General features: G+C 41.3%; 2 protein-coding genes across 2 annotated transcripts; one reads left to right on the forward strand and one right to left on the reverse strand.

The window, feature by feature from the left end:
* The first annotated feature begins 768 nt into the window (after positions 1-768).
* Positions 769-4,776, forward strand: LOC123257848. The gene has a single exon (XM_044717812.1). It carries the CDS (start codon positions 769-771, stop codon positions 4,774-4,776), a length of 4,008 nt encoding a protein of 1,335 aa, XP_044573747.1.
* Positions 4,777-5,085: 309 nt separating this feature from the next.
* LOC123257849 lies at positions 5,086-6,230 on the reverse strand. Its single transcript, XM_044717813.1, has 2 exons — positions 5,462-6,230; positions 5,086-5,090 (listed from the first exon to the last, which is right to left on the reverse strand). Exons 1-2 carry the CDS (start codon positions 6,228-6,230, stop codon positions 5,086-5,088), a joined length of 774 nt encoding a protein of 257 aa, XP_044573748.1.
* Positions 6,231-15,378: the final 9,148 nt, after the last annotated feature.

Raw genomic sequence — 15,378 nt, forward strand, 5'->3', positions numbered from 1 at the left:
AAAACCGTTTGGTGGCATTTACAAGGAGTGGCCAGCCTTCAAAGCACTGTACATAAGCACTGTACATAGCAAGCAACATCTGGGTAAGATACAAAAGTACCACTATCTAAAATCGTTCCTCGTGGACGAGGCTGCAAGTTTGGTACGCCATTTGCCGATTTCTGAGACGGCATATGACAACGCTTGGGAACGCCTCAACGAGAGATACGATCGACCACGGCAAATTATTCACAACCTGTTGGACACCTTTATGGAGCTACCATCGACTAACAATGGAGAGGTATCCATATTGCGTAGCATATCAGATGGTGCAAATGAGGTCATCCGTGCATTGGACTCAATTGGCCATATGGACCGAGACTGCTGGGTTATCCATTTATTGCTGAACAAAATCGATCCAGAGTCACGCCGCATTCAAATTCACCAAAAGTCGAAGAGTTCTTCAAGTTCCTGGACGCACGATGTGAAGAATTTGAGCTGTGTCAAAGCGATCCTGTACCGAGACAGGGTGGTAACAATAAGAAGACAAGCAGAGCCATGGTAACTGCTGCGCTGACAAAATGCGTGAATTGTAATGCGGATGGGCATCAACTGTCTAAGTGTCCTCAATTCATTGGTTTGTCTATCGACCAACGCCGTTCTTTTGTAAAGCACAAATCTCTCTGCTTTAACTGTCTCAAACCAGGTCACAGGTCATCAAACTGTAGCTCAAAGTACAACTGTCAGCAGTGTGGCAGCAGACACCACACACTCATACACACGCATGCTATGCAGACCAACGAGGGTCAAATCACATCCACGTCTTCAAGCGATCGCAACGATCCAGACACGACATCGGTGACTGCGAGTCACATGTCACAGGCACTACTCACGCCAACCCTATTGTCACATGGGCAAGTAGGACGAACATGTACTTTGCCAACTGCATTGGTACACATCCGCAACTCTCAAGGCACATACACAAACTGCCGAGTGCTACTCGACACGGGCTCGGAGTTATCATATGTATCGGAACGCTGTATTAAGGCACTGGGTCTTAATCGGGCTCCTGGCCGGATTCTCATTTCCGGCATTTCTTCAATCAAGGCCGATACCACGAGGGGATTCAGCACACTCACGATCAAGTCTCGAGTTTCTGATCACTCGCTACAAGTAAAAGCTCACATTCTAGGAAAAATCACATCTACGCTGGCAAGGGAAAACATTGATGCATCTGCGCTTGAGATTTTCAATGGGATTCCGCTTGCAGACACTGAATTCAACTCGGCATCGCCTATAGACGTCCTACTAGGCACCGATTCTGTATGGGCTATTTTAACCGGCAACAGGAAGCTGGATGCGCAAGGCAACATAATAGCCATTTCAACAATCTTTGGATGGGTTATCACATCGATTGCGTATCAAAATCCATCAATCACCACGTCATTTTTGTCTACAGTCGATATCCATGCTACTTTACAAAGGTTTTGGGAAATCGAGGACTCCCAAATCACCACTCACCATGATCCTGAAAATGTTAAGGTTGAAGAGCATTTTCAAACCACGCACTCACGCGACTCCAAGGGAAGATACACCGTAGAGCTTCCATTCAAGGATGCAGATCCACAATTCAGTGACACTCTGCAGGGAGCAACCCAACGCTTTGCTTCTGTGGAGCGCCGTCTACATAGAGACACAGATCTGCACTCACGGTATGTACAATTCATGCAAGAGTATATTTCTCTAGGCCACATGCGCCAATTGAACCCTGACGAAATTCTCACCAACGATGGAAGGGTATTCTACATGCCACATCACCCGGTACTTGGAAAGAAACTACGAGTAGTTTTTGACGGTTCATTCCAAGATTCTTCTGGTCAATCTTTAAACGACACCCTGAACGTTGGGCCGAGCATTCAACGAAACCTGTTCGATGTATGCGTACGCTTTCGCCTACATAAATACGTTTTTTCTGCGGACATCATCAAGATGTTCAGGCAAATTTGGATCAACAAGCATCACCGCAACTATCAACGTATCGTTTGGAGAGAACATCCTTCAGCTCCACTTCTACATTACCAACTCTGCACTGTAACCTATGGCACTGCGTGTGCACCATTTCTGGCTGTACGGGTTCTTGAGCAACTGGCCAGAGACTACCAACATTTGTATCCAACTGCTGCGCGCATTCTTCTTGAAGATTTCTACGTTGACGACGTTTTAACAGGAGCTGACACCGAGGAAAAGCTTCTACAATACAAACAAGAACTAATTCAACTAATGTCATGTGCTCAACTCGAGCTTGGAAAATGGATTTCCAACAGCAACCGCGTTGTCGACCCTGAGACAACAATCACAAACAATACATCATACAGTCCACTCGAAACTACGAACAAGGTTTTGGGAATTCATTGGCAACCGCACACGGACACATTGGCATACAAGGTATCTTTGCCCAGCGAGGGAAGGATTACAAAACGACAAGTTTTATCAGACGTGTCTCGCATTTTCGACCCACTTGGATTGCTGGCTCCAGTGGTTATTCAATTCAAAATCCTGTTCCAAGAACTTTGGGTTCTCAACTTAGACTGGGACAGCCCGCTACCGCTCAGCCTGGAAGATTGGTATCTCAAATGCAAGAACGATATCAACACGCTCAATGAACTTGAGGTTCCACGCTACATTGGCAACTCTACTGACACAATTGAATTGCACGCCTTCTCGGACGCATCTATAAAAGCCTACGCCGCTGCCGTTTACAGTAGAGTCACTCTCCCTGATGGTAACATACAGGTTACTCTTATTGCTGCAAAGACTCGTGTTGCACCGCTCAAAACACAATCACTTCCACGCCTGGAATTGTGCGGCGCACTGCTACTAAGTCGACTCATCAACTCAGTCAAAGCTGCACTGAAAAACTACAACGTCACTGTTTACGCCTGGTGCGACTCTACCATTGTTTTGGCTTGGCTCTCGCACATACCTGCCAAACTAAAGACTTTCGTCGCAAACCGCACTGCCGAAATCCTCAGCATCATTCCACGAGATCACTGGCAACATGTCAAATCAGATGACAACCCTGCTGACTGCGCTTCAAGGGGCATGCTAGCTGCTGACTTAGTAAACCACAACCTATGGTGGAAGGGCCCACACTGGCTATACTCAACCGAAGCTGAATGGGTAAAAACACCTAGCACTCCTCATTCTAGTTTCATTTCAGATGAACAAGTCCAGGCTGAAGTAAAAGGTTCCGCTTTCACGACAATGAGAACATACAACACTGAAACCTCACTATTGGATGAACTGATCGACCGTGTCTCCTCGTGGCCGAAGCTACTTCGTATTCTCGCCTACGTTCTCAAGTTCATCCGACGCACTCGCAGAAAATCCAACACCGCTACGCTGACACTTGAGGAGATCCATGACGCACGGATCCTGTACCTGCGCCATGCCCAAGACGAATTCCAAGCTGACTACAAGCGACTCCTCAACCAGCAAGATTTGGGAAACAAATCAAAATTGCGCACCCTCTCACCGCAAATCGACAAACATGGACTCCTGCGAGTGGGTGGCCGCTTAGGTAACTCAGAACTGCCAGCGGATGTGCAGCATCCAATAATTATGCCCAAATCTCATCGCATAACGAAACTCATTCTGGAACATGAGCACCGGATTCACTTACATCCTGGAGTATCGGCGTTATTCGTGATCGCACGCCAACGCTACTGGGTGTTTGGCGCACGCAACCTCATTCGAAAGATCACGCATGACTGTCTAAAATGCTTTAGACAACGGCAACACACATCTCACCAATTCATGTCAGATCTGCCGTCTGTCCGGGTTCGGCAGGCATTTCCGTTTGCAAACACTGGCTGCGACTACGCCGGGCCAATCACCCTCAAGGTCCACAAGGGACGAAATCCACGCAAGGAAAAGGGTTACATCTGCCTATTTGTATGCCTAGCCACTTCTGCCTTGCATTTGGAGTTGGCTACAGATCTTACAACCGACACATTCTTGGCGGCACTCAGACGATTCATCTCTCGCCGCGGGAAATGCTTGCAAATGTATAGCGACAACGGGAGAAACTTCGTCGGGGCAAAAAGGGTATTAAACGAAATGCAAACTCTTCTGAAGTCAGACGAACACAACAACACCGTACTGAAGGCCCTGGCAGACGAAGGAATCAACTGGAATTTCATTCCCCCCCATGCACCACACTGGGGTGGCAAATGGGAATCAGCTGTGCGCTCTGTCAAACTGCATCTTCATAGAGTCATTGGCAAGAATGTCCTCACCTTTGAGAAAATGCACACACTTCTCGCCCAAATAGAAGCTGTGGTCAACTCACGTCCACTATTCTCAACTTCGGACACTGAGGTCAACTATCTGTCGCCAGCACACTTCCTCATTGGTCGTCCCTACACGACAGTACCAGAAGGCGATCTATCAAATGTACCAATCAACCGTTTGGATTATTGGCAACAGACTCAAGCTATGCTGCAAGGCTTCTGGAAACAATGGCACATGGAATATCTTACATCACTCCAGCATCGGCCAAAGTGGATGAACAAATCGGTCAACATGGCCAAAGATGACATCGTGCTCCTTAAGGATTCTCACACCCCGCCAGCAGCATGGCCTCTCGGAAGAGTCATCGAAACGTATCCAGGAAAGGATGGAATGGTCCGCGCTGTACGACTTAGGACTCCAACTGGAGAAACCACCCGTCCAATTGTCAAGCTCGCCCTATTACCAAATTCTGAAACAGTGTTTCAGGGGAGGCCGGGATGTTGATGAACGGTCACTGTAAAACTAAAAAACTGCTTTAATTAACAATTCGATTTGGAAACTGGGCACACAAGAAGTTTATGTAGAGAAGAAGAAGGAACTAGAAGCGTCGATTGCAAGTTCGGCGTGTGAGTTTTTGCTTTGCTTTGTGAGACAGATGGCGAAATCAAGCGATTGAGCCAGCACTTATAATTCAATAAATAAAGTTAATCATCAGCGTCATCTTGTGAAATAGGTGTACTTGCTGCTTCAGAAACAGCCATTCGTTCTAGCATCTGTTGTTGTTGTTGTAGTAACCGGAAAAGTGCATCTCCATTACCCTGCAATATATATGTATAGGCAATATTCCGTGTAGTGGTGAATTATTCCTCCAGTCAATCCGGCTCGAATGACCAAACTTACTATGGTCAGAAATGAAACTGCTTCTCAGTGGACTGTATATGAATTCTGTGGTGTTTATTGATTGACGGTTAAGAAATAACTGAATAAACTAAATGCGACGCAGCGCATTGATGCCTTAGGTATACATACATGGATTTACATATGTGTGAGAAAGGGAAATTATTAAGTATATAAGAAAATTTGTATATATTATTATTTATTTGTATATATTGTTGTTTCAGTGGTGCTACCCTAGTTTTGGCAGCCACCAATAAAACCGAATATTTTCCGTCTTCATGTCGAAACCTACAGTAAACGGCAGCAGCATATGCCTTGGTTGATGCGTCGGAAAAGGCGTGTCCAATCGAGTCCTCCCTGTTGGGAACAAATCGTGGTACTCTCAGCTTTTTTAGCCATGGTTCGGCAATGTTTGGTGGAAGCTTTGTGTCCCAGCCCAGGGCCAATAGCCATAACTGTTGAAACATGATTTTAAATTGAACCACAATCGGCGATAATAAGCCAAGAGGGTCAAAGATACGCGCAACATCTGATAGGATTTGCCTTTTTGTACAATTCGGATTTGATGTCAAGCCTGTCTTGCACATCAGCTGATCGTCGATTGAATTCCAGTAAATTCCAAGACCCGTTACTGCTTCTTCTTCTCGTTCGGTGCTGGATTTGCGTCTGCAGATACTTGATGAATTGGACACCCACTTGTCGAGTTCCAATTTGGCGTGAGACATGAGTTCTAATAACTCATTCCTAATAGCTATTAGCTCATTCTCGTTGTTCGATCCAGTAAGTACATCGTCTACGTAGAAGTCCTCCAAAAGGATTTTCGATGCAGTAGGACATTGCTCCTTGTGATCATATGCCAGTTGTTCTAACACTCGTACAGCCAGGTATGGTGCACAAGCGGTTCCATAAGTTACAGTGTCTAATTGATAGTGCTTAAGAGGCGCTGATGGATGCTCTCGCCAAACAATACGTTGATAGTTTTGATGATCTATACATTCTGAAGCGTAGGCATACGGAAAAGAGATTGCGTTGAATACTAGGCCCAATGTGTAATACGTCATTTAGTGCAACTCCGTTGGAGTCCTTAAATGACCCGTCGAATACGACCCTAAGTTTTCGCCCAACTATAGGATGATGCGGCAAATAGAAGAAATTGCCTGAATCGAAGCTTGGTGTTCTGATTTCGTGCATATGGCCAAGACTGATGTATTCCTGCATAAACTTGATGTACCTTTCTCGTAAATCCTGATTGCGCTGTAGTTGTCTTTCTACAGCCATGAAGCGGGATTGCGCTCCGTGTAACGTGTCTGCAAATTTCGGGTTTGCTATTTTGAAAGGTAGCTCGACTATATACCTTCCAGCGTCATCCCTTTTGTGAGTTTCGAGGAAATGTTTTTCCACCTTGTCTTCGTCGGGATCCTTGTGTGCGTAGCTTACTTCTTCTATCTCCCAAAATCGTTGTAGTGTAGTGTCAATGTTGCATGTGGAGAATAGAGTTGTAGTTGTTGGAGACTGATTAACTCCAACCGATGTGATGACCCATCCAAATATTGAAGATATGGCAATAAGATTGCTCATGTTGTCGTGCATCTTTTGGCCGGTTAGGGTGGCCCAAACGTAGTCGCTCCCCAATAAAATGTCTATCGGGGCCACTGATGCGAAGTTGGTATCCGCCATCAGGAATCCATTGAACACATTGAGCGATGATGGATCTACATTGTGTCTCTGCAGCGAAGATGTGATCTTACTTAGAACGTGTGCGGTAATCTTTAGAGTGTTGTCCGAAACTCTAGATTTGAGATGCAGCTGAGTGATCCCGCTTGAATGTCAGACTTACCCACGCGGGGCCTTTCACTCAGCACTTCCAGGTTCCCTAGATGACTCAGCTCCTTCCTGCCTTGCCGAGTTTTATTGGATTCCGGTTCACAAGTGCACCTCATCTCGTCGCGGCTGGTGAGTGATCTTCAGCTTTGCCGCTCCAAATGCTATACAAGGGTGGCCGGTTTCGGCGGCGCTGGGTTTGAAACGGATGGAGCATCTGTTAATGTGTGCTTGAAGTCCCGCCTTAACACGTATTCAGTGGAAATTGAGGCTGTTGTAGCTTCGCATATTACGGACTATCAGCCTAGCCATGACATAGATGCTTCGGGCCGAAAGATTCCTGGCAATATAGTTAGATGGAAAGTTGAGACCTCTTCGACTCAGCAATGAAATTTGTAGATCGATTCCTTCGGCCACGACTTCTTAGTCGGTTATAGGCTGATAAGGACGGTATTCAATAAAAAACCTCTTTCGACTTCTTTGTCGAGTAAAAAAAGTTTCACAAAAAAAAAAGACTTCAGTTTAGTCTTACAATTAATTTTTTTGTACATGCGTACTGTTCCAAGTCTGCTTAATTACTAATCTTAGCATAAGCTAGGATTCAAGCTTTTTAGTGGAAGCTTAGCTGCCGTTTACATACTGTACATACATAATGAACTTAAAGTTAGGGTATGTGTGGGTGTACATGACTCCCCCAGCATAAATTTCGACAATATTGTTAAAATTTTCAGTGGATTAAATATTGAATAGATGTGTACAAAAAATGTTCTTAATTTATATCATTTTCATTTTGCTATTTATATCTTCTTTTTACCAGATCCTTATAAATTTTTCTTGTTGGGTTTTCATTAGATACCATGTAGTTACCAGCTTGATTATGGTTATTTATTTCTTTATAAATTGGATTTGGCTCATTTACATTATTTTGATTCGTATTTATATTCTGCTTATTTTTCAATAATTTTTTCTTGTAAGGAGTTGTAAAGTGCACATCTATATTATTTTCTAGGAGAAATTGCTTAATTGCAACTATGTTAAATTCGTTATCAGTTACAATCTTCTTTGGCTTCCCCAAGTATTGAATTCTTAATTTCATCGCGTTAAGCAAAGAGATCCAGGATCTATCTTTAATATATTGAGCTGTCGCATATTTAGACATTTTGTCAATTGACGTGAGATACATTATATTTCTTTTAGGGTACCAAATGTCTATATGTATTATACCGTTAATTTTTTCTGGCGTTTCTGTTATATTTAAATTATATTTTAAAGGTTGCCGATCGTATTTAGCTAATTTACTTATTTTACAATTATTAATATAACTTTGTATAACTTTTTGCATGTTTGTGATTATTTTTTAATCACCTCTGTGATTATTTTTTAAGTGTTCATTTTCAATTATCTTTAGAATTTTTTCATTATAATTTATATCTTCTAATAGTATACACGACTTGAGAATTCTTAAATTTCTATTATTTTAAAAAAAACTGTCTATAAATTTATTGAAATTTTACAAATAAAATTAGGTTTTCTGAGAATACAGCAATTCACCGTTTGCCAGGCGTATCCTCGGCGAGCTAGACGCTCTTTTAAATGATCACAATGGCTTATTGAAATTATTCAAATCACACATGCACAAGCTAGAAAGTGACAATCACGCTATTGCCATCAATCCTGATAGAACACCAGCTGGAGAGCATATACGTAGATTCAGCGCACATGTTGTTAACGACGTTGCTAGAATTATGGTTGGTGACCGTACAGCTACGCGACAAATTGTGATTCGAAGAAGAATTAATGATCTTCAGTTCATCAGTGACATTTACCGTTCATATGACGCCCTCCAATATCCATTAATTTTTTGAAGGGACAAGACGGATATTGGGTTAATATTAAACAACGAGGTCCGTTAACAGGTAATTAATTCATTAATAACAACATAATTAATGTATTGGTAAAGAATAAAACTTTAATTAATTTGAGTACATATTTTTTTATTACAGGAGCCGAAACAAACAAGAACTTAAAATATTTGGCGGCTCTCTGTTACTCCTTTCAGGTGATTTCAGACAAACTCTTCCCGTTATTCCACGTTCAACGTACGCTGATGAATTCAATGATTGCTTAAAATCATCGCGACTATGGCGTAATGTTAAAAAAGTACAACTGACGAAGAACATGCGCGTTCAATGCTTCGGGATCCATCCGCCGAAACTTTCTTTAAAAAACTGTTAGATATTGGCGATGGTAAAGTTGCGGTACATGGAAATACTGGATGTATAAAATTACAAACGGACTTCTGCACAATCGTCGACTCGCAAAATACTCTCATTGATCGCATATTTCCTAATGTACACACACAATATGAAAATCATAATTGGTTGGCAGAAAGAGCGATTTTGTCAGCGAAAAATGTGGACGTCAATGCATTAAATTTACAAATACAAAAGTTGTTGCCTGGGGACTTGGTACAAATCTATTGATGCAGTTTGGGATGGCAACGAAACTGTGAATTATCCAATTCAGTTCTTAAATTTATTAGATTTGCCAGGCATGCCGCCACACCATTTACAATTGAAGGTTGTAGCTCCGATCATTCTACTTCGTAACTTGAACCCACCCCGGCTGTGTAATGGTTCACGATTAGTAAATAAGAAATTAATGAAAAATATCATTGAAGCCATCATTTTGAATGGGAAGTTTCGAGGCGAAAATTCATTATTGCCATGAATCCCTATGATTCCTACAGATGTGCCAATTGAATTCAAACGGACTCAATTTACAATTCGATTGGCATTCGCTATGACGATCAGTAAGTCACAAGGCCAAACATTATCTGTATGTGGCTTAGATTTGGAAACACCATGCTTTTTCAGTATATGTGGCATGTCCACAGTATATGTGGACTATATGTGGCATGTTCTCGCGTGGGAAAACCATCCAGTTTACTTGTGCTGGCTAAAGACGGACTAACCAAGAATATTGTGCACTCCATTGCGCTGAGAAAATAATCTTATTCTTATTGAACTAACAAAATTTTTCTAGAAAAAATATATATGGCAAAAAAGCGTTTGCTGGGTTTTCTTGTATAATAATAAAAGCTGCTACCTAACTGCAAGGGTATATCAACTTCGGCTCCGCCCGAAGTTAGATTTCCTTTCTTGTATTTTTATTATAAAATTGATTTTATGATGAAATGTAGCAAGTCTCATCTTTCTAACTTAAAAAAAACGAAAGTAATGGCATTTCCGATCAATCAGTTATATGATTGTAGAGTTATTGTTATATGAACCTAAGAACTTCGGTTTCAAAACTGAACTTATCACAACAAATAATGTTTGTAAAAAAAATCTAAGGTTGTAAAATGATAAACCACCTTATTTAAATAACAATAGACCGCCCCTCTTCCAGTATGACTCCCTTTCGGTTTAAAATAAGCTCTTAATTAGGCCTAGAACCTTCCTAAACTTTTCTTCAAGATTTTTTCCAATACAAACGTATGAAACTACAATAAACGGCGCATTAAAAGTTCTAGCTGCCACATAACTAGGTTATGTAAGAAAATTGTAAAATTGGAGTGGAAGAGTGATTATCTATACGCATTCGAACATCAAAAATTACTTTTATCTAACCCTGATTCTCTGAATCCCCTTCGATATCCTGATTTTCGTAGAGAATTTTGTTAGAAAAGAGGCATGTGATCCAAAAACCTCACACTTTCGAAAAACTAAAGGTGGCTGTTTACTATAATTTGAAACGACGACGAAAAATAATTCACAAGCGTTCGACTCAACGTTATAATTCGCTAAATTTTTACCAAAAGAACTTAAGCCTAGCTTATTTATTGCGGCGGAGCGGGGCGAATTCACGGGAGAGCGCAAATTAGCTTTTCTTGCGCTCCCGCTCCGCCCTATGCTAACTTATACTAGACTTCAATACAATTCAAAACTTCAACAAAATCTTCTACATTAATTCTACACATACCATGTTTCAATTTTGGATTTAAGGGAAAACTCTAAATAATTTTATTGAGTTTATTATAGATGGTTAAAAAAGATTTTCGTCAATTAAATTGGAGTTTTTAATCTCATATTTTTATTAATTGTAATATTTTTATTTAATTGAAAAAAACTTTGTTTAACAACAAAAAGCTTGTTGTTGTTTTGAAAAAAGGCCAGTAGATTTAACTTGTCATTTTCTTACACCTTTTTCTGTCACTTTTTCTTAAAGCGAACGGACGTGTTTTTTTTGTGCGCACTGCGTTTTGAAAAATCTTTATTTATTATAATAATTATAAACAATCCGGTGTTTATTTTTATTTATTTACATAAACCCGATTCTTTTCATCCCAAACATCCGATTTGCTTCGCGTGTGCAGTGATATATTTGGAGGTAAAATAATAAATTTATTAATATTCTTCCAAACATAGCACTGCTCTGCTTCTTCATCCTTTACGGTGTTGCTTCTTTTGTCTCACACTAGATTCTTATCTATATCCTTTGCTCTTATACTAACTCTCACTAATCGCCCTCTTTATTCTCCCTTTTTCGACTCTTTGGCACAGTGGTTCACGGTACGTCAATAATAAAAATAATATATTCATAATGGAATTTAAACTTGTCTGTGGTTTGAAGTCTTGTAATAAGACAATCTCTTCATCCCAGCCTACCATCTACTGCTGGCTATGTGAAAACGTTTTACACGCTAAGTGTGCCGGGTTCACGGCCTCAGTTTCGGATGCCATCTCACGTAGGTCTGGTCTCCACTTTTGCTGTGACGGTTGTCGTGCTGTTCAGGACGAAATGAGATCGTTCATGAGACAGACTAAAAGTGGATTTAAAGAGCTGGTTAGCGGTTTTCGTAAAATCAACGACCAACTCTGTGCGCTAGATACACAGTTTAGTAGTCTTCAACTACTAAATGAGTCTCCAAAGCGTAAGAAATCCGCTTTTAGTGATGTGCCCGTGGCGAAAAGTCTTCAGCCTATTCAGCCGACAACTATGCAGCCGCTCATATCTCTGGCCACCCCAAGGGCCGGACCTGGGAAAAATTCGGTTTCCGAATATCTCAGCATAAACGAGCAATTTTCCGATATGTCCTCTGTGGCATCGCTTCAAGTGATACCACCAGACCCAATAATTGAAACCCCCTTAAAAGTCACCGAACAGGGCAATCAAGCTTCCGGACCCCCGGTACGAACTGATGCTGCCATACTCGTTACGGCGGCACCAAAACCCTTGCAGGTGATCCCACCATCGAAACACATATTTGTTTCCCGGCTTGCCCCTGATACTTCTGAGATTGATCTCTCGGCTTACATCAAAGCCAAATCAAAAGCCGACATAAAGGTGGCAGATATAACTAAATTTAAATATAACTACACCAGGCATACGTCATCTTTCAAAATACGTGTGCCCGCGCAGATGTTCAAGACGATTTGTTCCGCCAGTTTCTGGCCAGAGAACATTTTCGTCCAAGAACATCAGCCAAGTACGGTGAAGAAAAAAATGACCAAACCTGTGGGAGTGAAACTCCCACATGTTAGAGCCACTGACCAACCTTCCACGTCAGCTTCAAAAAACTAATGCCTTCACTAACACTTACCTATCAGAATACTAGAGGGTTACGAAGTAAGCTTCCCAAACTGTATTCTGATAGTTCTTTCATTGCATCTCACATTATAGTCTTTACAGAAACTTGGTTAAAGCCGGAGATCTTAAGCTCCGAAGTTTTTCCAAGTAAGTACACCACTTTTAGACGTGATAGAACTCTGCGAAGGGGAGGAGGAGTGTTAATTTCTGTAGACTCCAATTTCGCTTCTGAAGAGATTAAATCACAAGAGTTTGGTGACATAGAATTTCTTTGCATTAAAATCATATTGTCCGATAAATCATTATACGTTACGTGCTCCTACGTACCCCCTTCGTCCGAACCGCCCACATACTGGCAACATTTAGACGCTATTAGGTTTGTTTTTGATCGTCTGTCTGATGGTGACCAGCTAGTAGCTCTGGGTGACTTCAATATCCCAGAACTCAGGTGGTCCAATGTTAAAAATTCACCGTCTTTATTGCTGAATTCGCACCATGACTTCCCGGCGGGCATGTTCGACATGTCACTCGGGCAAATTAACCACGTTAGAAATTCTTTAGGTCGGCTGCTGGACTTGTGTTTCGTTTCTGATCCTGATGGAATTACTCTTTCCAGAACTTTACCACTTTCCAACCCAGAGGATCCATATCATCCCACTCTTGAGGTTTTAATAGAAAACAATAACGTAATTGGCCTTAAGCCTACACTTAAATCTCATAAAGTTCGTTTCTTTCGTAAGGCTGACTTTATGAAATTAAATAAGTTAATTTTGGAATTTGATTGGTCCAATCTACTGGCATGTGAAGATGTAAACATTGCCTTAATTAAATTTTATTATACTTTGAATAAATTTTTCGACGGTTGCGTGCCATGGAAATATCCGTCCGTTTCAATTAATCCGCCTTGGTATACAAGGCACCTAGGAAATTTAAAGATCGTTATGAATAGACTTTTAAATAAACATAAAATATCTGGCTGTACAGTTAGTTATTCAAGATACTTAGTAGCTCGGTCCAATTTCACCGTGCATAACGCTGAATGTTATAGGAGTTATATACGCCGCTGCCGGATTCAGTTTACTCAGGATCCGAAGCAGTTTTATAACTTTGTAAACACTAAGCGCAAACATGTATCTTCTCCTCCTATGCTTATGTTTGAGAACTCATATGCGAACACTGATCAGGCAATGGCCGATCTCTTTGCACAGTTTTTTCAAACAACATACTCACCTAGCACCAGTACAGGTCAGCCTTACACTTATAATATCCAATCAGCCAACCTTATATTTTGCCCTTCTTTTGATCAAAGTGGTGTGTTATTGGGTCTTCTTAAAGTCAAGCCCGTGTATTCGCCAGGCCCCGATGGAGTACCAGGCTGTGTTCTGAAGAACTGCGCCGAGGCTCTGTGCAAACCGCTCCTTAAACTCTTTAATCTTTCGCTGGAGACTTCGATCTTTCCCCTTATGTGGAAGGAATCTTACATTATTCCTCTTCATAAAAAAGGGAAAAAATCCGACGCTGCCAATTATAGGGGCATTTCTAAATTGTCAGCAATTCCGAAGCTTTTTGAAAAACTTATCACTCCACATTTGCAACACCTATGTAGTTCAATAATATCTCCATGCCAGCATGGCTTCATGAAGCGCCGCTCCACCACTACCAACTTACTGGAGCTAACATCTTTTATCACGGATGGGTTCCGGAATGGCTTACAAACAGATGTCATTTACACTGACTTCAGTAAAGCATTTGACTCTGTCGACCATTCGCTTCTTATAAGTAAACTCAGTCTTTTGGGATTCCCAACTGACCTCCTTATCTGGATTTCGAGCTACTTATCTGGAAGAACCCAACGTGTCTTCTTTAAAGATGTTACCTCGCGTCTAGTCCGCGTCACATCTGGGGTGCCTCAAGGAAGCCATCTTGGACCCTTACTTTTTACACTTTTTATTAATGACTTGCCCCTTGCCTTAACTGATTCACTCGTACTTATGTACGCTGATGACGTTAAGCTTTGTCTTCAGTATAAATTCACTAGTGCCCAATCTAGACTTCAATCCGATTTGGATAAATTTCAAAATTGGTGTTTTGCAAATAACCTAAAGCTTAATGGATCGAAATGTAAACTCATGTCCTTTTATCGAACTAGTCCTCACCAGGCTATGTACTTTCTCTATGGGAACGCTTTAGAACGATTAACTCAGGTTAACGATCTGGGAGTCCTTTTAGATTTGAAACTTAAATTTACCGACCATATATCTACCATGGTTAATAAAGCTATGGGTGTGCTTGGCTTTATTAAAAGATGGTCAAAAGAATTTAATGACCCGTACATAACAAAAACGTTATATACATCATTGGTTCGTCCGATTCTTGAGTATGGATCGTGTGTCTGGAGTCCTCAATATGGAGTACACCGAGATCACATAGAATCTGTACAAAAAAACTTCCTGATTTTCGCCCTTAGGGGACTTAATTGGGATGCAAATCTTCACCTTCCCACTTATCATAGTAGACTTTTATTAATCAACTTACCATCATTAACAAATCGTAGAACGATGCTGGGTGTTATGTTTCTATATAATTTTATATATGGTAATGTAGACAGTCAGCATTTACTAACACGCTTAAATTTTAACGTTCCTAGTAGAAGGACTAGAAACTTCCGTCCTCTACTCCTTAGCCATTGTAATTCGACATATGCCCAACACGATCCGTTCAGGGTATTATGTTCGGACTACAATGGTCTCTACCACACCTTGCCACTTTGCTCCACTAACAATCTTAAATCCTTTA

This window comes from Drosophila ananassae, assembly GCF_017639315.1.
Source record: "Drosophila ananassae strain 14024-0371.13 chromosome 4 unlocalized genomic scaffold, ASM1763931v2 tig00000071, whole genome shotgun sequence".
NCBI lineage: Eukaryota > Metazoa > Arthropoda > Insecta > Diptera > Drosophilidae > Drosophila > Drosophila ananassae.

Excerpts from the sequence above, each read along its gene's own strand:
- LOC123257848 (XM_044717812.1), top strand. The coding sequence starts at position 769 with ATGCAGACCAACGAGGGTCAAATCACATCCACGTCTTCAAGCGATCGC.
- LOC123257849 (XM_044717813.1), bottom strand. The coding sequence starts at position 6,230 with ATGACGTATTACACATTGGGCCTAGTATTCAACGCAATCTCTTTTCCG.